The 27,137-nt window shown below is 43.4% G+C and overlaps 1 protein-coding gene and 1 pseudogene across 1 annotated transcript; both read left to right on the top strand.

Moving 5' to 3' along the window:
• Positions 1 to 2,239: 2,239 nt before the first annotated feature.
• On the top strand, positions 2,240 to 2,358 carry LOC133368158 (5S ribosomal RNA; annotated as a pseudogene).
• Positions 2,359 to 5,262: 2,904 nt separating this feature from the next.
• LOC133366643 (alpha-1B-glycoprotein-like) lies at positions 5,263 to 13,890 on the top strand. Its single transcript, XM_061589960.1, has 5 exons — positions 5,263 to 5,299; positions 6,260 to 6,544; positions 8,489 to 8,776; positions 10,743 to 11,003; positions 13,395 to 13,890. Exons 1-5 carry the CDS (start codon positions 5,263 to 5,265, stop codon positions 13,523 to 13,525), a joined length of 1,002 nt encoding a protein of 333 aa, XP_061445944.1. The 3' UTR covers positions 13,526 to 13,890.
• The last annotated feature ends 13,247 nt before the right edge of the window (positions 13,891 to 27,137 follow it).

Here is a 27,137-nt window from a genome sequence, read left to right as displayed (position 1 = left end):
TGCCAGGAAAAAGTTATCATCAAGACTTCCTTACAGCTGGTGCACGTTTGCCCTTTAGGGGGCTGTGAATCGAACTAGCTAAAAATAATGGGTTGTTCTATCCAAATAACTCATACTCGGAGAAGACCCACTGAAATCAATGAACTTCGATTCATGTTCATCTATCACAATGGGTCTCCTCTGACTGACTTATTTGGATGCAACCCAGTGGACATTTGATTGATGGCTGCCAGAGGATGCTTGGGAGGAGGGGCAGAGATGCAATACCTGTTCTGAATTCCTTGAAGTTCCATAACATTATGATTGTTTTATATATGGAATTATTTGAAGACTTAAAAAATACGAAGTTACAGCAGGAAACAGTGATCCAGGGCATGTGCATAGTGTGTTTCCCTGACCATGGCATAATCCCCTTTACAGTCCTGGGGATGGGGGGACAGCAGAATAAAGGATACCTTTGTTTTTAAGCAGGCCTTAGCTGTGGCAATCCTCTTTTTGAAAATTAGCCTCTGAACCTAAGAACATAAGAACATAAGAAGAGCCCGCTGGATCAGGCCAGTGGCCCATCTAGTCCAGCATCCTGTTCTCACAGTGGCCAACCAGGTGCCTGGGGGAAGCCCGCAAGCAGGACCCGAGTGCAAGAACACTCTCCCCTCCTGAGGCTTCCGGCAACTGGTTTTCAGAAGCATGCTGCCTCTGACTAGGGTGGCACAGCACAGCCATCACGGCTAGTAGCCATTGATAGCCCTGTCCTCCATGAATTTGTCTAATCTTCTTTTAAAGCCATCCAAGCTGGTGGCCATTACTGCATCTTGTGGGAGCAAATTCCATAGTTTAACTATGCGCTGAGTAAAGAAGTACTTCCTTTTGTCTGTCCTGAATCTTCCAACATTCAGCTTCTTTGAATGTCCACGAGTTCTAGTATTATGAGAGAGGGAGAAAAACTTTTCTCTATCCACTTTCTCAATGCCATGCATAATTTTATACACTTCTATCATGTCTCCTCTGACCTGCGTTTTCTCTAAACTAAAAAGCCCCAAACGCTGCAACCTTTCCTCATAAGGGAGTCGCTCCATCCCCTTGATCATTCTGGTTGCCCTCTTCTGAACCTTTTCCAACTCTATAATATCCTTTTTGAGATGAGGCGACCAGAACTGTACACAGTATTCCAAATGCGGCCGCACCATAGATTTATACAACGGCATTATGATATCGGCTGTTTTATTTTCAATACCTTTCCTAATGATCCCTAGCATGGAATTTGCCTTTTTCACAGCTGCCGCACACTGGGTCGACATTTTCATCGTGCTGTCCACTACAACCCCGAGGTCTCTCTCCTGGTCGGTCACCGCCAGTTCAGACCCCATGAGCGTATATGTGAAATTCAGATTTTTTGCTCCAATATGCATAATTTTACACTTGTTTATATTGAATTGCATTTGCCATTTTTCTGCCCATTCACTCAGTTTGGAGAGGTCTTTTTGGAGCTCTTCGCAATCCCTTTTTGTTTTAACAACCCTGAACAATTTAGTGTCATCAGCAAACTTGGCCACTTCACTGCTCACTCCTAATTCTAGGTCATTCATGAAAAAGTTGAAGGTACAGGTCCCAATACCGATCCTTGAGGGACTCCACTTTCTACAGCCCTCCATTGGGAGAACTGTCCGTTTATTCCTACTCTCTGCTTTCTGCTTCTCAACCTCTCTGTAATTAAACATTAGGGGCCATTTTTCTTCTAAAGAGCCATATTTCCATTTCTCCAGCCAATGCCAAAGACACTGTCATCCCTAGTAACACAACAGCACCTGCTTCCTTTGAGTCATCAGGGACTTTCTGGGTCTGGAAATAAGGAAGCTTTCAACCTCACTTGACTGCAAGACTCCAGTTTTTGACATAATATCATGTTCAGTTCCCCTCTGACACGACCAGTCTGTTGAATAAAAATATTCAGTTTGGCTCTAAAATATCCACGGGGATGGGAAAGATTTTTCAGTCCAAAGGCCACATTCCATTCAGGACAACCTTCTGAAGGCCACATGCCAGTGTTGGGCAGGGCCAGAAGCAAAACTGGGTGGAGCAACAAACCGGAATTTTGGTTTTTGTAGCAGAAACCGGTAATGATTTGAAATGAATGCTGTTGAAAGTTAAAGAGCAAAGCACAAAAGCAGGACTACAGCTGAACGTCAAGAAGACGAAAGTAATGACAACAGAAGATTTATGTAACATTAAAGTTGACAATGTCTATGGCCATACTACCCTGAACATGCCCAATGTCGTCTGATCTCGGAAGCTAAGCAGGGTCAGGCCTGGTTAGTACTTGGATGGGAAACTGCCTGGGAATACTGGGTGCCATAGGCTCAGAGGAAGGCAATGGTAAACCACCTCTGAATACCTCTTACAATGAAAAAACCCTATGAATATATATATATAAAAAGATTCATAGGGTCGCCATAAGTTGTAATCAAGTTGAAGGCATATAACAACAACAACAAAAGTTGATCACGAGGACATTGAACTTGTCAAGGATTATCAATACCTTGGCAGAGTCATTAATCAAAACGAAGACAATAGTCAAGAAATCAGAAGAAGGCTAGGACTGGGGAGGGCAGCTGTGACAGAACTAGAAAAGGTCCTCAAATGTAAAGATGTATCACTGAACACTAAAATCAGGATCATTCAGACCATGGTATTCCCAATCTCTATGTATGGATGTGAAAGTTGGACAGGAAAAAAGTGGGTAAGAGAAAAATCAACTCATTTGAAATGTGGTGTTGGAGGAGAGCTTTGCGCATACTATGGACTGCAAAAAAGACAAATAATTGGGTGTTAGAACAAATTAAACCAGAACTATCATTAGAAGCTAAAATAATGAATCTGAGGTTATCATACTTTGGACACATAATGAGAAGACATGATTTACTAGAAAAGACAATAATGCTGGGAAAAACAGAAGAGTAGAAAAAGGCCAAACAAGAGATGGATCAGTTCCACAAAGGAAGCCACAGACCTGAACTTACAAGATCTGAATGAGCTGGTTTATAACATGCTATTGGAGGTCGCTGATTCATAGGGTCACCATAAATCGTAACCGACTTGAAGGCACATAACAAACACACCTCTCTATCCTCCATCCAGATAACCGAGGTCAAGGACACATTTCAACCAGGCAAAAACACTTGGGAGGCAAAGGAAGAGAGTGTACAGCCCTGTCAGAGTTCCAAGGGCCAGGCATTTGGCCCTTGGGCCTGAGGTTCCCCACTCCTAATGTAGAATTAGACTAGTTTGATCTAGTTAATTCCTAAAGTAGCGCTGGAGTGTGAAGCTACATTTTGCATCTTGGGAGCCCCATTGCTGTCACCAGATGTGTTACAGCTGGCTCAAGTTACCCAGAGAACCTCTATTCCCAGACTGAACCCCTGGTGTGGGGCAGAACCATTGCACAAAATTCAAGCTCCATTATCATTATGTATTGGGAAGTATCTCTCCCGCTGGGTAGAGACACACTTATTGTTCTGCCGGTTCCAGTGCATCTCTACCTCTCTTTTCTGAAAACGGGCACACAATGCTAGTCAAACCCCACCCCTTTTTACTGTAGAACCTGGTGGGATCAGTCTGAGTGTGTGTTTTTTTATTTGCTTCAGAGATTTCGCAACTGATTGGCAGATCAACCCATTCCCCCTCCAGGTGTGGCCAATGGAAACACTTTGCTGTAGTGTGCTCACTCACAGCCTCTCTCTCTCTCTCTCTCTCTCTCTCTCTCTCTCTTCCATGTCTAAAATTGGGATAATACCTACACAAGAGGGACCTGCAACATAATGTTGCAGTGTGCAGGACTCCTTTCTTCCAGTCAGCAACTGTTCCTTCCTTCAGAATACACAATATCATGCCCCTCTCCCTGTTTTCCATTTCTCCCACCCCCAACAGACAGTCAGCATACTGTAGTCACGGAACATACTCAGTCCTCACTGAGCAGTTTTGGGGTATTTTTTCCATTCCTTAGTGGTCCTTTTCTCCCCTAAATGTTTTGTACTTCCCCAAACCTTTGGACAGGGGTTACCAACATGACACCCATGGGCACATATGCAACCCCTAGGGCCTTTTCCTGGTACCCGCTGCACTCCCTCCCTCACTGAAATAGGGTTTGAAAGAAGCATTCTGTGGTAGCCAATATAATAGATTATGGTGTGTGCTTGGCTATGGTGTGTGTGTGTGCCCACAACAGTTTCTCCAGTTTGCATATGTGTGCACAGGCACAAAAAAGTTGGCAACCCCGTCTTTGAGTTTCTTCCAAGCCTGTTGATCTCTGTTGATCTCTGGATGGTGTAATTTTGGCTTCATAAGGACTGGCTCTCAGAAAATTGAGATCGCTGTTAGTATATATTATAGTCCTACGTGAAGGTGGCCAAAAGAACATAACAGAAGGGCCTTAATACATGTAGCCAGACACTTTTTCTTGTAGCCAGACACCAATTTATCTCACTGGACGGTCAGGCTGTTTAGCCCATTATCCCAGTATGGCAGCAGCTCTCCATGATCCCAGGACATCAACAGCTACCTGACCCTTTAAACGAGAGATGCCAAGTGTTGAACCTTCTCCATGCATAGCACATGTTATAGGACTAAGCTACAGCCCTTCCCAATAAAGGCACCACTGAATTAGACCAATATCCATCTAATTCAGAATTGTTTCCAGCAGCAACCAGTCCCTTTTGGAGTGGGGGTGGGGACATACAAGCAGGGCATGATAGCAATGGCCACCTCTGTCGTTTGTCCTCAGAACCCTAGTGCACAATTGTAGACTACTCTTGAACATGGAGGATCTAACTGATGCTGTTTACTTGAACAGTTAAATCTTTAGTGCGAAAATGTCATATCTGCTTGTGGCCACCTGTTAGAAGACGAGGGGTGAAAGCCAAAAATATTACTTTTGTGCAGGGAGGGCTGTTTAAAAATTACACTGATTACAGTTACAGATTTAAAATTAACTGACTATGGAATATCGTTCATCAGGGTTTTTGCTCAACTGAGGAAATTGATTATATATTTCTAGAGTGACTGAAAATGTCAAATCAGAAGCCATTTCTTCCTGCCTTTGTCAGAAAGGGAACTGTCCTTTTATGTTCTCTCCCTCTCTCTCCAACCCAGCCTTGCCCCCCCCCATTATGACTGATGATGGGTCATCATTTCCTGGGCATCATATTTATATGCTGAGATGCTCAGGCACTCAAATTCTCATTTGAAGACTCTGTGCCTGTTCTAAGGATGCCTGTTACTCTCCCCTTCTTGCTGCTTACGATCTGTGAGTATAGTTCAGCTTTACTGGGTGGGAGGAGGTATCTCCTGAGGAACTTTAACCATTCCTCTGCGGACAATTCTTGAACACCTGACAAAAGGGGCATTGAACTCTGGAACTGAAGCTTATCCGGGATGAAGAGAGTGGACAGGACTATCCCAAGATGCTTTTGATGCCTGAGGGGGATGTGGGGGAAGAGTTTGGGCTGCATACATACACACACCATACATTTGAAGCCATTCCCCACCCGTGCCAAGGATACTGGGAGCTGTAGTTAAGGGTGTTGGGAATTGTAGCTCTGTGAGGGGTAAACTACAGTTCCCAGGATTCTTTGTGGGAGGGGAATGTGCTTTAAATGTATAGTGTGTATGTTGTTTGCTTGCTTGTTGCATTGATATACAGCCTTTCTGCCAAGTAGGGATGGAAGGATCTGTCAATTTCAGTTCTCTGTTTCTCATTTTTCCAATCTTAAATTCAGTTCTCTATATTCCTGCAGCAATTTGCAATTTAAAAAAATCCTAATGAAAACTCTCCAACATTTTAGTGCAAATTTCTCCTAATAAATACATTTTCATAGGCAGTTTTGACTAATGTGCATGTTTTTGCAAGCCATTTCTCATCATATAATGCATTTTTGCATGTTTTCACTCGTGTGTTCCTTTGATGGACACTTTCTGCTAACATATGCGTTTTTGCAAACATTGCTTGGCTGGCAAACTGCACTGCAAAATTCAAACAATGTGCAAATTTAAAAGGACTGTGTTTCGGTTCTCATATTGTTTCAGAAAGTGCAAATTTGATAGATTCAGTGTGAAATGCAAACTGAATCAAATTTCTCTCAAGCAGTTTACAGATTTAAAATACCAAAACAAATAAATGATTTTTACAATGTAAAATGATGCTGAACAACTTGGGATTTTGAATCAGTATTCCTGGGCGTTGCATATTGGTCCTTCTCTTTTTTAGCCCTGCCAAAGCCGTCCATCTTTTGGCTCCAGGCTCCAGATGTACATGGGAAGCACCGTCTTCAATGTACAGCTCAGGAGGAATATGCGGGCAGCTGGTTCTACCTATATCAGGGACCAAGCCGGGAACCCATGGCTGAAAAGAAAGCCTTGCCCACTCAATCCAAAGTAACCTTTGCAGTCCACAGCTTTGGGCCCAGTGAGCAATTCCACTGCAGCTATGAGATCTGGGAGGCAGGGAAGTCCCTTCACTCCCCACTCAGCAGCCCTGCAAACATCACAGAGGGTAAGTATTGGGCCACACAACTGAATTACCAGACTAGCAAGGCAATATTAGGCCAAAAGCAGCACACGAAAGGAGGGTGATGCAAGAACCAATAGGACTGTGATGGATCTAGGAACAGGGCTTTATGGTTGTGAAGGACTAACTAATGATTGGCTGATAGGAGGATGTGGCCCTCCAGAGGTTGTTGGATTCTATCAGCTCCTTCTAGCATGGTCAATGGGTAGGGAACATGATCTTAATGGAAAGGTTTAGTGGCATAATCTAGTTTGCTTCCTCAACATGTGTGAGAATGTCATTTTGGTGAAGTTAGCTGCAACAAAGCCATCTATTGCTGACAGAATACTGGCTCTCTGCGAAGACATTTTTGTGAGGTGATTTTTTTAGCATTTTATATGATCAAGCTGCTATGAAATGTGTGCACTCTAAAACTCTATATGCACTTTATAGTGTAGATTTATTAATTGCTATGTATTTTATAATATATGATCAAGCTGCTAGGAACTGTGTGCATTTAAAATATTTAGCTTCTATGAACATTTTTATATGCTTTGTTAGTTTTTGTACCATTTGGCAGAGCTTGGAAAAGTTACTTTTTTTGAACTACAACTCCCATCAGCCCCAGCCAGCATGGCCACTGTATTGGGCTGATGGGAGTTGTAGTTCAAAAAAGTAACTTTTCCAAGCTTTGCCATTTGGTATAGTACTGCCCTGCAGTGGCTCACTGGTTGCATTATTTTTTACATGTGATTGCATTGGAATGTGCATTATATTTCTCATTACATTAGGGCCCCACTCATACGGCGGGTTACGTTCCGGACCCCCGCTGTAAAGCGAAAACCGCTGTAAAGCAGAACCCATTGAATAGAATAGTGTGCAATGCCCCAAAACCGCCATAAAAGCGGAACAAGTGCCGTATGAGTGGGGCTTTCATCTAATTGCATCTAATTGAGACCGCTGTATTAGCGAATCGCTGTAAAGCGAATCCTTGTAAAGCGGGGCCCTACTGTAATTGATGTATTTCAATGATTTATTGTTTTATGAGAGATTTAAAATGTTATAATGTTCATATAATAGCTTAGAAGCCATCTTGGAATGTAAGCATTATATTAATTAATTAATCAATCATCATCATAATTATTTGTTGGATTGCTGTGTTATGTTTTGAAATGATTTACCATTTGATAGATATTGTAAAGATGTATTAATTTGCATTTTGTGTTGCTCTGTGTGCCACTTCATACATATTTATGTGGGAAAGTGACATAAAAATTTAAACAAACCAACAAAGACAGTATGTTTGAATCCCTTGGCTTTCCAAAGGTTTGCCACTACTATTTTTATTGTCATGTAAGACAGGGTTCATGAGGGTGGTTCAAGGCAGCCTTTATTGAAAAAGATCTTGAGGACAGGCTTGATAAGGAATGGATAAATGATATGGTATAAGAACATGGACCCCCACACCACCGAGCCTGCCTAGGACTTTTGACCTTCTGCTATTGAGATAAGGCAGGCAGGTGGGTACCCAGGAGAGGGCCTCTTTGTCTGGGGTACCCAGGATAGTAAACAAACTCCAAAGGGATGCCAGCCCAGTACTTTCACTTCTACGTTTAACTGGGTTGTTGTGAGGACAATTTTATTTAAGTTGGCTGTTTTGGGATTCTGATTTTATGTTCTCTGCTGCTGTTTTAAAATTGCTGCATATTTCACTGTGAACTGTTTTTTGTTGTTTTATGCAGTTTGTTTTTTAATTTTATTTATATTTTTCAGCCACCTTGTATTAATTTGTAAAAAGAAAAAAGATCATGATAGATGATGATGATTTTTCAGTCACCTTGTATTACTTTGTAAAAAACGAAATAAAGATGCTGCTGTTGTTGTTGATGATGATGTTGATGATAATACATGCAGGAAATAAGGCCTGAGGCTTTCCTCTCCTTCCCACAGACCATTACCCCAAGCCATCCATCACTGTGAGTCCCAGTACTGAGGTTCTTGCAGGGCAGGACTGGACTATCCGTTGTTGGGCTCCATCACCAGGAGTCAACTTTGTCCTGTACCAGGCCAGGGAGTTCCGGATAGAGGTCACCCCCCGAGGGGACTCCAACACTGCTGAATTCTCCTTGAAGAATGTCACCATGGCCGATGCAGGCCAATACACCTGCTATTACCACAGCACCTCAGAGCCCTTCATCTGGTCAAACGCCAGTGACCCAGTGCATCTAAGAGTTATCGGTGAGGAACTAAGTGAGAAACTCTACATCTTGGGCAAAGAATAGCTACTGTTCTTTTTCTGTGTGTTTAGCAGTTGCGTGGCAAACAGAATTTTAAGTAGATGGATTTTTTTCTGGCATGGGATAGGCTTCACCTGTTGAACTTCTGCTCGTTATACAGCTGCAAAAGGACCCTTGCCACAAAAAAAGTAGGCAACCTTATTGGGTGGAAAGGCAGGGGATGAGGATAAGAGGAAGGGAAGTGGATAGGAGCAAAGGAAAGTGGTTGTTGTTAATAGTAATAATAATAATAAAGGAAGCAGTGAAATGCAGTTAAAATCAATATGTGTATTTAATGCAGACATGCCGTGGACCACCTGAATGAAGCTTGCGGATCACTGGTGGTCCATGGACTACAATTTGGAAACCCCTGATCTATCTACTGTATCTAGCTACCTAGCTCTCTTCCGGTGTTATAATTAGCAGTTAAGTAAACATATGGGGGGAGTAGGACTGAGCACCTAGCTCCAGCCCCCTGCCACTCCCATCACTGTCCCTGGCACCCTCCAGCTAATAGAGGGTGCATGCCTGAAGCAGGGCTGTGGAGTCGGAGTTGGGAGCAATTTTGGGTGGAGTCGGAGTCAGTAGAAATGTACCGACTCTGATTCCGATTCCTTCATAAATGGCAAATGTATATTAACTAGTAATAACAAGTTTACTGTAGTAAAATGGTAGCACAAGGCATTTCATCACCACCACGTGAATCCAGAGCTTGGAAAAGTTACTTTTTAAAACTACAACTCCCGTCAGCCCCAGGGATTGGGCTCGTGGGAGTTGTAGTTCAAAAAAGTAACTTTTCCAAGCTCTGGATTCACATGGTGGTGATGAAATGCCTTGTGCTACCATTTTACTACAGTAAATTTGTTACTACTAGTTAATATACATTTGCCGTTTATGAAGGAGTCAGAGTCGGACAGTAGAAAAATAGAGGAGTCGGTCAAAGGTCTGGCGTATCGACTCCACAGCCCTGGCCTGAAGCAGGGGGACTTTTTTTAATCAATGGAGGTTTCCCATGCATTTTAGAACACTGATTTCCCAGGGTTCTAAAATGTGCAGAGAGCCTCCATGAGTACAGAAGTCTCCCCACTTCAGAAGTTTACCTTCCACAAGTTGGAAAGTGACAAGAATAGCAACCCATGGATGGAGCCAGCACACTGTTCCCCACTGCTCCCCATCCCCACATGTTGACATAACACCAGTTGAGGGCATGTATATTTCTGTCTACATGCATATACCCACAACCAAGACACAGGAACAGTTTCAACATTAAAACTCATGGACGTGTATTTTTATGTTGTTTGGACATGGAAAACTCCAGCGAATTCCAAATATCACAGGAGGTTTTCCTTGACTTAGCAAAAGTCACAGCCATGTCCTTTGTCCACCAATATTCTAGAACTCCCAATCCTGAAAAGCAGATGATGATCCAAACAAATTATGAACCAAAAAGCATGAGCATTAACTGAAGCGCATTCATATTTGACTAAAAAGTCTGATTTATCCCAATCCCACAACTGGGATTACACTTTTTGTATCGTTTAGTGTTGAATTCCTTATTTTGCACAAAGGGCCAGAAAAAATGGGGGGCTGTTAGTTGGGGAAAGATCAGACTTTGAAACACCCACATATTTTATCACATAGAATTGCCATTTCCCCTACTTTATACATTCCTTGCTCTGTCATTTCTCTGCCGTGTCCTGGCAGGTGCTGAGAGTTCTGCTTAGTCCATAGCCAGCAACTTTGAATGATGGCAAAGTCGCATAATCTTTGTGGTGATAACTGCAAAGTAATAACCTTGTCGTTTCTGAATGCATATCTACGACCACAAGGATTACAAACTTTGCTTTAAAAGGAAAAGAAAGAAAACCAGGACATTGCTATGACTTTTCCGTTTTCTCATCTCCCATGTCTACTATTGACTCTTCCAGATGCAACCAAGGTCCCCAGTTACCAGGAGGTGTTGGTGGACTCTGCAGGGAGATATCGAGTGAATTGCTCGGTACCTTCCACTGCTGAGGGCTGGTTCTATCTTTACCAGGGAGGGCAGCTCTTTGCTGAAACCAGAGCTTGGCATGATGGGACGACTGCCAGCTTCAACCTCACAGAAGATGCACTTAACATCAACAAGGGAGAGCTGAGCTGCCAATATAGGGAAAATCGGCTCAATGACACCGAAGTGTGGACACAAGGTGAGTCCAAGGACAATGGGTGAAGTGTACAGTAGCACAGAGTTAGAAGATTTATGATAAAGACACCATCAATATGCATAGTACTTTAAAGAGTGTAAGAGGACAGGTCCCTGTCTTGAGGAGCTTGCAATCTAAAAATCAATTGGGTATGGATGTGGCAAGGTTGAGCAATGAATAACTGGCTGGAGAATCAAACACAAGCATATTCCCCAGTCAGTTACTTGGATTCAAAGAAGTCCACACAAATAATTAACTAACAGAATGCATTGCACAATTGCAGGGGTTCCCAGACTGTGGTCCACAAGTTTCATTCAGATGGTCCATGGCATGTCTGTAAAAATACAATTAAAAATAACACAGTATCTACTGTAAAATGGAAATGGACTGCCTTCAAGTCAATCCCAACTTATGGCAACCCTATGAATAGGGTTTTCATGGTAAGCGGTACTCAGAGGGGGTTTACCATTGCCTCCCTCTGAGGCTAAGAGGCAGTGACTGGCCCAAGGTCATCCAGTGAGCTTCATGGCTGTGTGGAGATTCGAACCCTGGTCTCCCAGCTTGTCGTCCAACACCTTAACCACTACACCACACTGGCTGTCGCGTCTACTGTAGCATATTACTATTGCCACAACAGGCAGAAACACCATTAAGTAGTCTGCCAAGACCCTCAGCAATTTTCAAGTGCTCCATGGGAGAAATAGTTTGGGAACCATTGTACGATTGCATTAGAGAGTTTGTCATTTCAGAAATATTACTATGACCTGGGAGACCAGGGTTTGAATCCCCACATAGCCATGAAGCTCACTGGGTGACCTTGGGCCAGTCACTGCCTCTCAGCCTCAGAGGAAGGCAATGGTAACCCACCTCTGAATACCGCTTACCATGAAAACCCTATTCATAGGGTCGCCATAAATCAGAATTGACTTGAAGGCAACCCATCATCATCATGAAGCAGAAAGTGGAAAGAAAGATGGTTTCCTCCCTCTCTCATAATAGTGGGACTTGCAACCACCCAGTGAAATTGATTGATAATAAATTCAGGCAGACCAAAAAATAAAAAGGATTCACACAATACATAACTGATGAACCTCACTGCCACAAGATGTGGCAATGGCCACAGGCTCAGAGGGGTTTACCATTGCCTTCCTTTGAGGCTGAGTGGCAGTGACTGGCACAAGGTCACCCAGTGAGCTTCATGGCTGTGTGGGGATTTGAACTCTGGTCTCCCAGGTCGTAGTCCAGCACCTTAACCGCTACACCACCATACCATGCACGAAATCAGTGGATAGATGCCTGCGCAGAAGCCATGTACAACTTATGGCCCAGGAAGCAAAATGTAGCCTCCCAGCCATGTACTGTAACCTGCCAGATTCTGATCTCTCCCTCCCTCCTTCCTCTGTTAATGCAGTCCCAAGGAGCAAAACCAGGTTTACCACTTAGACCTCTATCCACAGCTAGTCACTGGTATTCTAGCTAATAGGTCATGCTATATATCTCCCTTATGTTACTGTTTTTCCTACATGGAAAACTCTGCAGAGAAAAAAACAAGACAGCCAATCACACATGCATGTGTGTTGAATAGCTTGTACTTGCAGGGGATGCACAATTGTGGCTTTTCTGTATGTGAACATGTGGCAAAGATGCATGCCTGTTGAATGGTTTCACATGATGATCCACACATGGACTTCACAGGTTCTTTTTTCCCCCTGCACACAAGTGCTTTCAATTAAGTAAAGCGTTAGTGTACGATGGGTTTAGTGTTGCAGTTGCCACTGGAATGTTGCTTTTTTCAGATTAAGAACATAACATAAGAAGAACCCTGCTGGATCATAGTGGTCCAGGTAGTCCCACATCCTGTTCTCAGAGTGGCCAACCAGATGGCTATGGGAAGCTTGCAAGCAAGAACTGAGTGCAAGAACACTCTCCCCTCCTGCAGTTTCCAGCACCTGATATTCAGAAGCCTCTGACAGTTGAGGGAGAGAATAGCCACCATGGCTAGTTGCCATCAATAGCCTTATCCTCAATGAATTGTGTTATATTACCACAAACGATTTAGGCTGCAGTGTTATGGACACTTATCTGGGAGTAAGCCCCTTTGGAAAGGATGGCGTGCCCTTGTCACTTAATGCTGCTAAGGAAACCCAACTTAGGGAAACAGATTCAGGATGGCTCCTATTGCGCTAATGCCCCATTCGCTGCTTAATTTGCCATCTGCTTAAGGAGCATCCACCTTCATGGGGAGAGTTCTCAGGCTACCCAGCGATCAATGAAATACCATAATCACTTTGGTTTGGTTTGGTTTTTTAAATCCTTTGTATACTGAAAACTATTTAGAAAAATTACAAAGAGAATGTCTTTTCACATTGATGTATATTTTCTGGTTTCTCTAAGATTCCCGTTGCCAGGGCACTGATTACACCACAGCCAACTCGTTGCGACTTGGGATCGGGGCCTGCATCCTTTTATTAGCCCTACTTTTCATAGCTGAAGCATGCTGGGACGAGAAGCATCAGAAGAACTAAGCCAAGTAAAGGGACCCTGGACCAGCACGGTGGATCCACTGAGCTAACCAAGTCTGGTTTGGAACCTAGTGGCTGCATTTAACGAGAAGGGACATAATGATGGTTCGCAAGCCACACAGAGATTGTTAGACTATAGTCCTCAACCAGCTTACTTCATAGTGGCCACATCAATGTAATCAGAGCTCCTCTAAAACAGGAGCTTTAGTCTGCAGGAGTGGGGAACATGTGATCCTCCAGATGTTGTTGGTCTCTAGCTGCCATCAGCCCCAGCCAGTTTGGCTGTTGATCAGGAATTATGGAAGTTGGAGTGCAGCAGCATCTGAAAAGCCACAGGTCCCCCATACCTGGCTTGTTTTGAAGCAGAACTCACCAGTTAGAACATGTCCAGTGATTATCAAGAATTTGCTCCTGTGCATGTACAGGGTACATTTCTCTCCCCAGTGACCAACCACAATCTCAGCTTCTACACAACTGATTTCCAGGGTCACATGAGCATTAGCACTTCAGGCCAGAGCAAAAAAAAAAGTGGTAATCTTTGACATGGAGTGTGGGGGAGGTGGGGTAATTAGAGTTGCCATTCTTGTTTATCTGGCACTGCTACTTTGCCTTTAACAGCTATGTGCTAGGAAAAGATATAGCAGGCACAGATATTGCAGTGATAAGAAATGCTTCACCTGCTGAATGCCTCCATTCATGCTGCTTTTAAAGGGACAGATGGGGGAGTAGTAACCCATTCAAAGAAAATTACTTGAAGCTCTGTTCTGCTACTCTTTTACTCCAGCCAAAATTAATAATTGTCATGGGATGGATTCAGATAAGTGTAGGAAACATTTTCTAAGTTATATGGAAATATATGGTGACGATACAGAAATTTTGGAACAGTACATAAATTGTTGTGTAAGTTTATATCTGCCATAGCCAAAACTGTTGCATCTACACACAAAAAAAACTTTTAATTAGGAATAACAAAAAATCATGTACCTAAAGAAAAGGCAATTATGATATCAAACATAACTGTAGCTGCTAAGTTGCAGAAGAAGAAACATTTATATAAATGGTTATGGGAGCTTTGTGATATCTTAATATTATCAACATGGAGACAGTGTATTCTTGGTGGTTGCACCATGCCTATGGAACTCCTCCTCCCAGGCAACATTTGGTTTGCCCCTACAGTTGAAATATTTAAATGAACTGAAGACCTTTATATTGGTTGTGGTGTTTACATAAAAAAGTGTATTGCTTTCAGGGGTGGTCCCATAGATATTTACAGCTGCTGTTCGCATTTTTACTGTAACTCTGTGATTTTCATTATGCTTTAATTGTTTTTTATAAACGTTTTAGTGTTTTATTTTGCTAAACTGCCCTGTGCTCCAAAATGGACAAAGCGTCAACCAAAGCTGTGCTTTTTCTTGTTCAAAATTTGTCTTTTTTTATATCATTTTGGAATGTTGGATAAAACATTATGTTGTCACAATATAATTTATGTGATATTGGTTGTATTTTTGATGTTATTGTTAATAAAAACCATTTAGAAAAGAAAAGTAGCAACACCAGGAATGGAGAGTTCAATGCCTGAAAGAGCCAGCATGCTTCTGAAGACCAGTTGCCGGAAGCCTCAGGAGGGGAAAGTGTTGTTGTACTCAAGTCCTACTTGCGGGCTTCCCCCAGGCACCTGGGTGGCCACTGTGAGAACAGGATACTAGACTAGATGGGCCACTGGCCTGATCCAGCAGGTTCTTCTTATGTTCTTATGTTCTTAGAGAGCAAGGGGGAGAATCAGAGAAGGGACACCTGCATCCCATTAACAATTACTGCCTTCTCATGTGGGGTCTGTTAGCCCAGTTTGCCTTTACTGGGAGGTGTTCGAGGGGATGGGTAAAAATTTCTAGTTAGTGAACACTGGTGGATAGGATTACTTAATGATTGGTTGAAATTAAGGTGGCACAAGTGAGAGGAAGGAAAATGTGTGTTCTGTACTTTTTAATGCAAAATAATGGTGTATTGCACCAATGTACAGTAGGGCCCCACTTTACAGCACTTTGCTTTACAGCGTTCCGCTAATACAGCGGTTGTGAATTGTAGAAAGGCCCCGCTTTACAGCGCTTGTTCCGCTTTTACAGCGGTTTTTTGCTGCCAGGCACCATTTTGGTCAATGTAAGTCAATGGGATTCACTTTACAGCGGTTTTCACTTTACAGCGGGGGTCCGGAACATAACCCGCTGTATGAGCGGGGCCCTACTGTAGACAATTGCCTGTTGGATATTTGGAAAATGGGGATGTGACCTAAGAAATGGCTGTGCTGCCTTAACACACAACCTTACTACATAACAGGATGGCTTAACCATCATTGGATCAAATGAAGGAATTCTGTTTAAAAGACTAGTGATCTTGACCTCTCCCCCCAAAAAAAACACTATTGGCACACCTCACAAAACCTACAATTCCAGGATTCTTGTAGGGAGAGAATTATATTTTAAAAGATGTGGCTATTTAGATTACTCTTAAACTAAAGGCCACTCCAACAGGCTTCTGTCTACCACAAAGATGAGGCAAACCTTTCCCATCCCACCCATTATTCCAGAACATTCCAATACTCTATTTGCCTGTGTTTATGCAAGCAAGCTGTTCAAACTGAATGAAGAGTAAGCAAAGTAGCCCATGCCTTGCTTTGGTAAGCTGATGGTGTTTAATAGAGCCACAGTGGAGGATTTGTAGTTTTCTCCCTAGCTCTGAGGAATAGGCCACAGAGTGGCACTTCCACAAAAGCAAGACAGGAAAGAATGTGGCCAACTGTGATGAGAGGAAACCAGCAGGGGGTGCTGTTGTGAAGGACCACTGGTAATAAAGACTGTTGGATCTGGAACCACTCTGTAGCAAGTGGACCAAGGATCGCTCAGATACTGGGCTCATCTACACAGTGGGTTACTGTGTGTTTGGTCACCCTATATCTCCTTTTAATTCACATCATTCACATGACGTTACTAGCGAACCAAAGTTATCACACAGTTTTCCCCCTGTAAATTTGTACTAACCCAATCTAATGATAATAAGAAAAGTTTAGAACAATATGGCTCTACTCTGCTCCATATATCTTTGCAGACAGTGTGCTTCAATGCTTTTTAGTGGGTGAGTGAATTATCACTTTCTGCTACTACCCTTTCTCCGCCCACTAACTCTCCCATGAATTCCATTTTGTTTCTGGTGGTTTATCCAGCAACATCCAACTGCTTTGTCCTCCCCCCTTCACAGTGTGCTGCAGCCCTCCCTTCTTTTTTCCCTCCCTGAGTAAACTTCCTTCACTCCTTGTAACAGACTAGTGATGGGCTCCATTTCCACAGTAATCTAATTGGAATTGCCATCGGATTTTATCATTCTCATATTCTCTATTTTTGCAGAAAAACTTTTGAAGTAACATCTCCCTGTGCCTGGTTTCTGATTTTTTCACCCAATTCCTTTTTTAATTCGCATTGAAATCATTGATAATGTGACCAATACTTTTATCAATGTGTTTTCTGTCATTACAGAGTTGAGAATAAACATTGATACCAGTGGAGACATTAATAAATATTGATTATAATGTTTATAATTCTCCACAAAGCAAAAAAAAATATGGAGATCATAAAATAAGATAGTGAAGGGAAAAGGAACTGGTTCATTAATGACCACCAGGGGGCCACACTTAAAAACTAAACGTAAAAAAGGAGAGGATTACATCCCTATGACACAGCAAGAAAAAGAGGTGGTGGCTGGTGACCCTACTTCTCATCTACTCACAAAATACATTCCTAAGAGAATAGTGGAAAGAGGGGAGGGAGGGTGGCTTGCATGACTGAAAAAGCTGTGATGGTGAGCTGGGAAGAGGAGGAGGGGCAGATGACCCCATTTCTTTTCAACTGCCAAACTTCAGGAAGCTGGGGGGGCAGGAGGGAGTGAAAATACTGTGCAGGACAAAAATATTTGCACATGCCCAGTAATTGAGCAACCGGTGGGAGTGAAAATGTAAAATTATAGGGCGGGGCCACAAGGAAACTGTGACACTAATCCTTCCCAGAGGAATGCCTACTTGTGTGAATGAAAAACAGATTTGCAGCAACTATTGAGCGTGGATGGTGCAAATCTATTACGATGGTAAAATCAGTGTATTTGCTACAAAGAAATGCTCCTATGTGGATAAGCCCTTAATCTTTCTTGAAATCTGAGAGGGATCCCCTCAAAAATGGATTCTGTCTGCAATTCTGCCAGAAAACAAAATTATGTGAAAGCATTATCCTCTTCCTAACACTTGCCCTTAGCTCTCACTCTCTGTGACTCCCAACATAATAGAATATGTTTTGTTATCTCCCAGCTCACAGCTGTGCACAGCCATTGGATGGCCAAATTCACCTCCCCTGAGCCTAACCAGAGGAGAAACAGTTCTGGAAAGCCCAGAGAAGAAGGCAACTTTAGGAAATCGGTCTCTAATCAAAAGCTTAAACATCAGTATCAACAAAGAGGCCTAAATACTATCTATGTAGAATTGTATGAAGCCATGATAGGATAGGCCTGAAGATGGAGCAATCCAACAGGACTACAAACCAACACTGGGGTGGAGAGGAGTGCAAATGATCTCAATCTGGGAAACAGCAGAGAGACCTGACTGCAGTAGTTAGGTGGCTCATATTGTAGTAATTAACAGTGCTCTGTTTTCTGACCTACATCTGGCAATGTTTGTTTTCACTTTCAGTGTCTCTTTCAGGAGAAGTGGGGCTGGTTTAAAAAAATAAATGGGTAGAAGGGTGGGTCTAAGGGGTGTGGGTAGAGGGTCTAACTGCCACGCAAAAGAGGAGAATGAACAATCTTGTATCTTGTTGAGATGCCTCCTGAGCCATGACACATCTGGAGTGAAGCTGATGCTCTGTAGAGAAAAGGCCTCATTCTTAAAATCGACCAGAGAGTAATCAAACTGAACATGGCATTGCTGCACAATTGGGTTGCCAGGTTCATGGCCTGAGACTGATCCTGTATTTTTAGGAGAAGAGAAAGTCAGCCAAGAGCAGGTGTTCTTGCAACAATGTAATGAGAAAAACCACAAGGTGGAATTCTCCCTTCTCCCTGCACAACTTTTAAAGATACAGAAGACCTCTCGGTTGCCAGGCCCAGCCTCCAGGAGGTCTTCTGTATCTTTAAAAGTTGTGCAGGGGGAAGGGAGAATTCCACCTTGTGGTTTTTCCCATTACAGAGTTGCAAGAAAACCTGCACTTGGCTGACATTCTCTTCTCCTAAACTAAAGATACAGGATCAGTCTCAGGCCATGGACCTGGCAACCCTACTGCACAACTACAAAGCCCAACATTGCTGGTTGTTCCTGCTAAGTAAACCTAGGGGCATGAAAGGATTAGGGCAAGAGTAGGGAACCTGGGACCTTCTTGTTGAACTCCAACTCCTCTCAGCTGTAGTCAGCATGGCCAATGGTCATGGATAATATGAGGTGGAGTCCAACAGCATCTGGAGAGTCACAGGTGCCAACTCCTTTTGCTAAGCTTCTGTTGGAGGTATGTCCTAAAAGTGCTTCCATGAACTACAGTTCCTAAGATTCCTCTGAGTCAAAACCTTGAAATTTGGCTTGTATACACTGAGAAATATAAGTAATAGGTTCATAAGAGGCAGCTTCATCTGCTGTATGAGTTTGTTTCCCTTTAAGGGAGAGTTGATACAAATAAAATGGGGAGAAAGTCTAGATTTTAATTATCTGGAAAGGAACTGTGCTCTAGCAAGATGAAGCGATGTCTCCATGTTCAGTGGGATGAGAATGGAGGTCCCTTAGATCTCCAGTATCTTTGCTTAGAGATGTAGATAGAAAGTATCTAGCCAGGATCTTATATAATCACACACACGGATTAAAAATAAATGGCATGGTCATCTTTGGGACCTGAAGTCTATATATTTTTATAAACACTGTCTAAAAATAAATCTTCCTGTTCTTTTGTTACTCTGTATAGTTTATTTTGTTCTTTTGGTTGGACTCCTAAACCTCTACACCAATACTCTATTTATCTCTACAGAAACCATTGTTGCCATGGCATGCTCCTAGACGTACTGGAAGCAGCTGTGACTTCATAGTGTTTGACTACAGTCTATACAGAACTAGAGGTTGTAGGGAAAGAAAAACAAGCTTTCTAGTGGAGAGAGAGAGAGAGTAGGCGTACATAATGTGGAGTGTTTGTTCACAAGAATGGCATCATTAATCCCTTCTCTGCTTACCAATTTCCCAGAGTGCACCTACCCATTGTCACAGGATTGCTGGTTCTCTAGGGAGCAAACCTCTGCAAAGAAGGGCTCTGAGCCATCCTCTTCTGGCTTTGGATTCTTCAGAATTTTGCAGTTCACTTAGCATATGACCAGCACCACAAAACAATGTATGCAATATAAATTATTGAGCTTTAGATAACAAATTGCAATTTGCAGCAATCAAATAATCCACATTAAATAAAAACAGGAAAATTTCTTGCTGGCTTGTTTGTGTAAAGATCAGGGATGGGTAGCCAGTGGCCTCCTAGCTGTTGTTGGATTCCAGCTCCCATAATCCCTGACCAATGGCCATGCTGGCTATGGATGATGACAGTTGGAGCCCAAAAACATCTGGAAGGTCACAAGTTCCTCATCCCTGTTGCATATGCTAAAGCAGGTGTGGGGAACCTTTGGTCATTGAAATGTTGCTGAACTATCTACAACTCACATAATCCCTGGCCATTGGCAATGCTTTTCTGGGGCTGATAGGAGTTGTAGTTCAGCAACATCTGGTTTCCCATACCTGTGCTACAGTATGTCACAAGGCTTATAATTGCCTGGCTTGTAGTCTTGTGCATATTTCCTCATAGGCAAGTTCTCCTTGAATATAAAGCCTCAGGTTATCTCTTACTCAAGGAGAAAGTGAAAGCAATGGCATACATGCAAGTGAAGAACCACCATCATTAAAATGTGATGTCACTTCCACCATGCCAGTGCTGCTTTCATGTTCAACGGGAACATTATACAGGTTATGTGTTGCCTGTTGTACTTTGACTATTGAATTTAAGCTCCATTCAGCTGGTGCTAACTTAAACTGATTTAGGCTGCAATCCTATACTCACTTAACTGGGAGTAATTGAACTCAGTGGGACTTACAGCCATAGCACTATTATTTATGAGGTTATATACTGCTCCCTAGCCAGGGCTAGTGTGACAGATTGTTCCTTTGGGTATTTTCTGTGCTTCTAATACATTTCCACAAGAGCCCTATGCTATGCAGAAATCACTGACTCTCTTGGCCCAATGCATATTAGAAAAACATTAGCAGCTTTGGAGGAAGGGGTAATCTCATTATAGTTTGCCCAGTTCCCTGCAATAAATACTTCCAGATTCCAAATTCAGAGGTGGCACATTTCTCACACTGGTTGTGTGGAAGCCATCACACTTTGCCAGCATTGTCAGAAGGCTGTCAGAATTCATTAGTCAATTATTCATCAGTCAGCACAGGGTGCATTTTAACAGCCTGCACAAACACCCCTTCAAATGCTACAAGAAACAGGCTGGTCTTATGGAATATAGGAAGCTGCCTTATACTGAGACCATTGGTCCATCTAGCTTAGTATTGTCTGCAGTGACTGGCAGCAGCTCAACAGGGTTTCAAGTAAAGGTCTTTCCCAGTTCTGCCGGGAGATTGTACCTGGGACCTTCAACATGCAAAGGAGATGCTCCACCTCATGTGAAAGTGAATGCATGATTAGCTGGTGGCATTTTTCTATTACCATCTGAAACTTTCTCGATAGTTGATAGACATGTATGTGTTGTTTGTCACAAGGCCAAAACCACTTATTTGGAGCAAAAATTTTAAAAGTGTAGACCCAGACATCCTGGTTGTTTGAGGCATAATAATGAAATGTTTATAGTGTTTATATTTTTGTGTTTGTGTGTGTGTGCGCACACAACCTCTTTGTGAATGAGACGGCAGCGTCCCAGCTGGAAAGTGTTAGATTGGGGGGTCAGGTCAACCTCCCTCTCCAGAAAACCAAGCACAGCCACCCTGGCACATCCCGCAGCAAGTCCTGCTGTCTGGCCAGCAAGACTGCTTCCCTCTCGCTGCTACCACCACCACCACCTGGAAGGGAAGGGAGCGGAAGGGGAGGAGGGGCGGCTCGCCCACCCGCGCCCCGAGCACCAGCCCTAAATACCTGCCTGGTCTCTTCCCCACTAACTGCGCAGGGGCAGCGCAGCACCCCTTCTCTTCCTTTGCTGCCCATGCCCGGCTCATAAAGTGAAATAGCGAGTAAACAGAGCGCATAGCTGGTTTAAAGGACTGAGGGAGGGAACTTGCCGGGGGGGGAAAGGAAGGCTAGAGCGACCAGAAGTTTGTTTGTCAGCAGCAGGAAACAAAATGACGCCCATAGGCAGTGCAAGGGGCGGAGTAAGGGAGGATCTAAAAAACAGCGAAGAAAAGCTAATACACGGTAGGTGCGCACTGAAGTGGGTGTGGATTTTCAAAGCAAATTTGGGTTTTCAGCACAATTATTCAATCCGGATTTAAAGGCAATAGCAGCTGAATGCACTCGCGTTGGCAAAAACGTCATGTAAACGGTCCAAATTTAAAGGATCTGCAAAAAGCACCAGATCCACATTATACCGGCATCTGATCAGGCCCTTAGAGAGTGACAACTGCACTTCCCAGGAGCCTCCATTCCCTGAGATATAAAATATGCATATTGGGATTGCAATGGCTGGCATAACTTGGAAGAAACTGTTTGGGCTGGTTTGCATGGCAATTTAATGTGAGATTGGTGCTACTTGCATGCCCGTTTAATTCGTAGAATTTACATGACATTGCAGGCAAAGAGAAGATGTGTTGCTGCTTTTCCCTTTGAATCCGAATTAAACCAACCCGCTGAAAATGTGAAAAGTTAAGGAAAAACTGTGTCCGCTTCGCTGCGCTCCTCCCGTGTAGGCTTTTTGCTCCTATGCTTTTTGTTGGGGGGGGTGCATGTCACTTTCAGATACTCCTCTTTCTCCACCCACTAAACTCTCCATTAAATTCATTTCATTTCCGTCAACTTAACCAGCCACTTCCAGTCGCTATAGCCTTCCTTCCCCCCCCTTCCCCCCCATTAAGTTCCTTCCCTCGCTTTTACTTCTATGGTTTAAATAAATAACAACAAAGTCCAGACGTGTCAGTAGAATGCGGTGGGAGGGGAAGATTTATTTGGATGCACACCCGGCCTCGTTTATAGGCAACGATAGCCTGGGCAAGACCCGTGATGCTCTGTCGGGAGGAACCTCTCTATGGTTATCGGTGACGTCCGTTCCTCCTTGTCTCTGTGGCTGGCGGGGGATTTGGGTTCATACCCAAGCCCTGAGAGAAGTGGGGGGGAGTAACGGAAAGAGATGCTTTGTTGGACGCATGTCAGTGTGAGGAGCGGCGAGGAAGAGGGGCAGGAATTGGGGCAGCGACCACCTTGTCTGCTTGGAAGGGTGCTGAGAGCTGTTAGGATATTTGTATTCTCCTCACAGAGCTACAATTGTCAGAGTAGTTTAACAGTAAGTCCCTCTTCCCAGAGGACTCTGGGAATTGTAGCTCTGTCAGGGGACTAGGGGCCTCATAACTCTCAGCATTCTTCACAAACTACGCTTCGCAGGATACTTTGGGGGAAACCATGGCTGTTTGAAGTGGAGTAATAGAGTGGAATCAATGTATGGTGTGAAAGTGGCCTAGGGCTTGAGCTAGCCTATCATGTGTGTCCTTTTCTCATCCTTTTGATGACTTGGATTAAAAAAAAATGAACAGAAGGAGAAAATTTGTGCTGTTCTGTGAACTCTTGTGCCAGAGTTAGTAGACATATTCTCCCAGTGTAGTGCCATTATATATGTTGGGGTTGTATTTTGGTATAAGAAAACTGTGAATGGCTATAAAAATGCCTTGTGAAAGTAAGGTTGCGTGCAAAGCCTTACGCAAGCCAAGAGCATGTGCAAATGGAGGAACTCCTGGATTTGGGTTTGGCTTTCCTCATGCAAGGTCCTCTGCTAAATAAGAAATGGCCCTTCTATGACTGGAAGAGGCTTTCTGCTGGTGGAAGAGCACCTTTGAATCCAACTCAATGCATATTTATTGTGAAAATAGGGATTTCCAGTCTTAGGTATGGAACCAAACTATGGTAGCACTTCTGGATTAAATAATGCTGCAGACAAGCAGTGTGGTTTTTAATGTACTTTAGGTGAGTTTCCTGCTTTTTCATGAGTTGTCAGACTTCCGGGTTCTCTGGGGACAGAAGCGGGACCTAGTGGCAAAAGTAGAGAGGAAATTCAGTGACTGGATTTGCTAGAGAGATGAGGTTAATAGGTTAGACCTGGGTAGAGCAGAGTGTGGTGTGGCCAGCTTGAGAGCAAATGGAGTGTATGTTGGGGGAATGAATGAGGGCTTCTGGGGACAGGTATGAGTCCCAGTGATTTAGAGCACTTGGTGGGAAGGAGAACAGGAATAGGAACTTCTAGGTTCTCTGACAAGGTAGCACATGGTGGAAGCTTTTGCATGGTGGTCGTTCTTGACTTCTTAATGTTTTGTATTCACAGGGTTTGTTGCCTCTACCCCAGCCTGCCCCCCAGCGCAGCCTCCGGCCATGCACCAATGCAAGAAACTTCCACTCTGGGCTCTTTGTAATCCCTACAATTTCACCTCAGATGAGTTGGAACTTGCCTACGAGTGGCCAAGGGAATCTTCTTCCGCAAGAAAAAGTAAGACACAGGGAGAAGCCGGCTAAGTAATTTTAATATGTTCTTTGGTGTGGGCCCTGGTATGTGAGAGTGGATAAAGATTATATCTAGAACAATGGTTCCCAAACTTCCCCCCCACACACAGATTGCTTGAAAATTGTGATGGCCTTGGCAGACCAGTTAATAATTTTTCTGCCTGTTGTAGCAACTGTAATGCCCTGTGCTAGATTCTGTATTATTTTTAATTGTGTTTTTATTGCTTTTTTATTTCTTACATTGTATTTTATTACTATTTGCATTCCATAGAATTCAAATTGCAATACAAGAAAATGCAATATAAGAAACAAAAGAAGCAATAAAAATACAATTAAAAATAAACGTATTTAATGCAGACATGCTGTGGACCACCTGAATGAAGCTCGTGGACCACAGTTTAGGAACCCTTGGTCTAGAACAGTGTTCTTCAACCTTGGGTCACTAGAAGTTGATGGACTACAACTCCCATCATCCCTGACCATTGACCATGCTGTCTGGGGCTGATGGAAGTTGTAGTTCAACAGCATCTAGGGATTAAAAGTTGAAGAACAGTGGTCTCAGACATGTACATTTTGCCCTAGAATGGGAGAGGAGAGGATGGGGGCAGAGACAGTGAAGGTAAGAAGAGAAAACTGGATTATCTGAGGAGGGTGTGACCTGCTACTACACATTAAAGGGAATGAGTTAGTAGAACAGACTGCACCATTTCAGATTGCTGGTTGTGTACAAGAGGGAAAATCTACTTTTGAATACTCTCCCTCTTTTTTGTTTCTTTTTAAACCACCTCCCACCAAATAGCACAGAAAGTGTCTATGTGCGTTCTATCTCAGACTTTCCTGCTATGCTGAATTTCTCACTGTGGGAAAATTTTAATGTAGGGAAATGTGATCATTCACTTGCAATGTGAAGTCGTACAGTCTGTTCTATTCATTCAGCAGACTCATATCATCATATTCTATTGCATGTGTAGATCAGGCTGGTCACATTTTTTTCCTGGTTGTGTTCCCTTAATAGGTGTGCAGCAAGAAGGAAATCAGCCAGCTTTCTCATATCCTCTTTCTGAAGAAGCCTGCCTCAGTTTAATTTCTGACTGGAGGCTCAAAGAGCTTGGAAGCTTGGCTTTCTTGCTAGAGCTAGGTGACCAGTCAGTTGCAATGGGAACTGGGAATTGAGGAAATAAATGTAATAAAGGTCAGGGGGCCTGTGCCTTCAACAGTTTGTAGTAGTACTCAAGAGGAATTTGGCAGATGTGTCAGCCAGCACCTGCTAAATTGCTCCTTTTACGTGACTATGTATTAAGGGTTCTGAGACCTGTCCTGTTTGGCATACTGGTTGCCAAAGGTAATCAGAAAGAAGCTGCCTTATAACAAATCACAACATTGGTCCATCAGTATTTTACCCCTCAAAAGAGCTACAATTCTCACTACCCTTAACAAACTTTACTTTCCAGGATCCTTCAAGGGAAGCCATGCCTGTTAAAGTGGTAGAAGAGTGCTTTACATTTATGGTGTGGATATGATCCCATTCCAAACAGTACTAAAAAGCTTTTTCATCATTGAGGCTTCCTTATATCTTCCAGGTAGTGCAAATGTAATTCCTCTCCTGTGGTGCACTCTGGGTCAGTTTCCTTCAGGTTTGCAGTTGGATAAGCTGGAGGCAATGGTGTGGAAGGAACACAAGGTCCAGCTGTGGAAACTAAGCTTGAAACGAGGCTACAGGAACAGCCTGAGGTTCTTAGAGGTAGTACCTGGGATCAGACTCAAATTCCCAGGCAAGGGGACTTCTTGGTGCCTTGTGCAGTTGGCCTCAGGTGTATGTCACTTGTTCAGCCTGGCCTTGTGTCCTCTGAGCAGATCTATCGGCCCACCTAGCCTAGCATCCTCTAGTCTTATTTTATGCTTTTCTAGGTCATTGGAGATTGGTATCCCATCTCTCAGAAACAATTTCCAAATCATCTAGAGGCTTGTGTCAGAGGTCACCAACATGGCACCTATGGGGCACCAGGGTGGCTGCTATTACATCCTATTGTGCCTGCTCAGTAAATATCACCTCAAAAAATCACAAGAGACTGATTGCTCTTCCTGCTCAGTTCCTGTTTCCACTGGCTTGGCCTCTTCTACATAGGACATCTTAAACACACCCACATTGCACTGGATCTCAGCACGGAACACCCACCCTCCCATCTGTTCTGAACAGAGGAGAGGTGCAAAGAGCTTATTTCTGTTAATGAGTGTGTCAGTGGCTAATGTAGGTGCCTTTTCCCCATTGATGCAGGAAGCATGCCCACACCTTTTTGTGGCCCTGTGTCATTTTCTGCTGTAGTAGATGTGACAGTCATTTTGTGTTACACCAGGTCCCCACATAATTTACCATAATTTCAAATGTGCCCACTGGTTGGCGACCACTCTTATAAATGTTAGCCTGCCTTATTTAAAGGGATCTGGGTGGGAAGCATTTATTTTTAACTGGAAAGCGGAGGAACCATAGCACAGTGGTAGAAAATGTGCTTTAAATGAAGAAGGCCCCATGTTCAGTCCTCATCATTTCCAGCTAGAAGGAACATGGGAAGGTGCCTTATACCAAGTCATACGATTAGTCCATCTAGCTCATTACACTGACTAGCAGTGGATCTCCAGGTTTCAGGCACGGAGCCTCTCTCAGCCCTACCTGAAGATGCTCACCATTCAACCTGGGACCTTTTGCATGCAAAGTAGATGCTTTTCTGCTGAGGTATATCCCTTCCCAGATCATATGACAGGTGACAGGAAAAGCCTCCGCTCAAGACCTGGAAAGCCACTGCCAGTCAGAGTAGATAATACTAGGCTAAATGGATCAGTAGTCTGACCTGGTATAAGGAGGC

The sequence above is a fragment of the Rhineura floridana genome, chromosome 11 (genome assembly GCF_030035675.1).
Source record: "Rhineura floridana isolate rRhiFlo1 chromosome 11, rRhiFlo1.hap2, whole genome shotgun sequence".
Taxonomy (NCBI): domain Eukaryota; kingdom Metazoa; phylum Chordata; class Lepidosauria; order Squamata; family Rhineuridae; genus Rhineura; species Rhineura floridana.
Note: the sequence above shows the minus strand (reverse complement) of the source record. Positions and strands in the feature narration are given on the sequence as shown.

Excerpts from the sequence above, each read along its gene's own strand:
- LOC133366643 (XM_061589960.1), top strand. The coding sequence starts at position 5,263 with ATGCCTGTTACTCTCCCCTTCTTGCTGCTTACGATCT. Across the intron at positions 5,300-6,259 it reads CTTCTTGCTGCTTACGATCT|CCCTGCCAAAGCCGTCCATC; the intron begins GTGAGTATAGTT and ends TCTCTTTTTTAG. Across the intron at positions 6,545-8,488 it reads CCCTGCAAACATCACAGAGG|ACCATTACCCCAAGCCATCC; the intron begins GTAAGTATTGGG and ends TCCTTCCCACAG.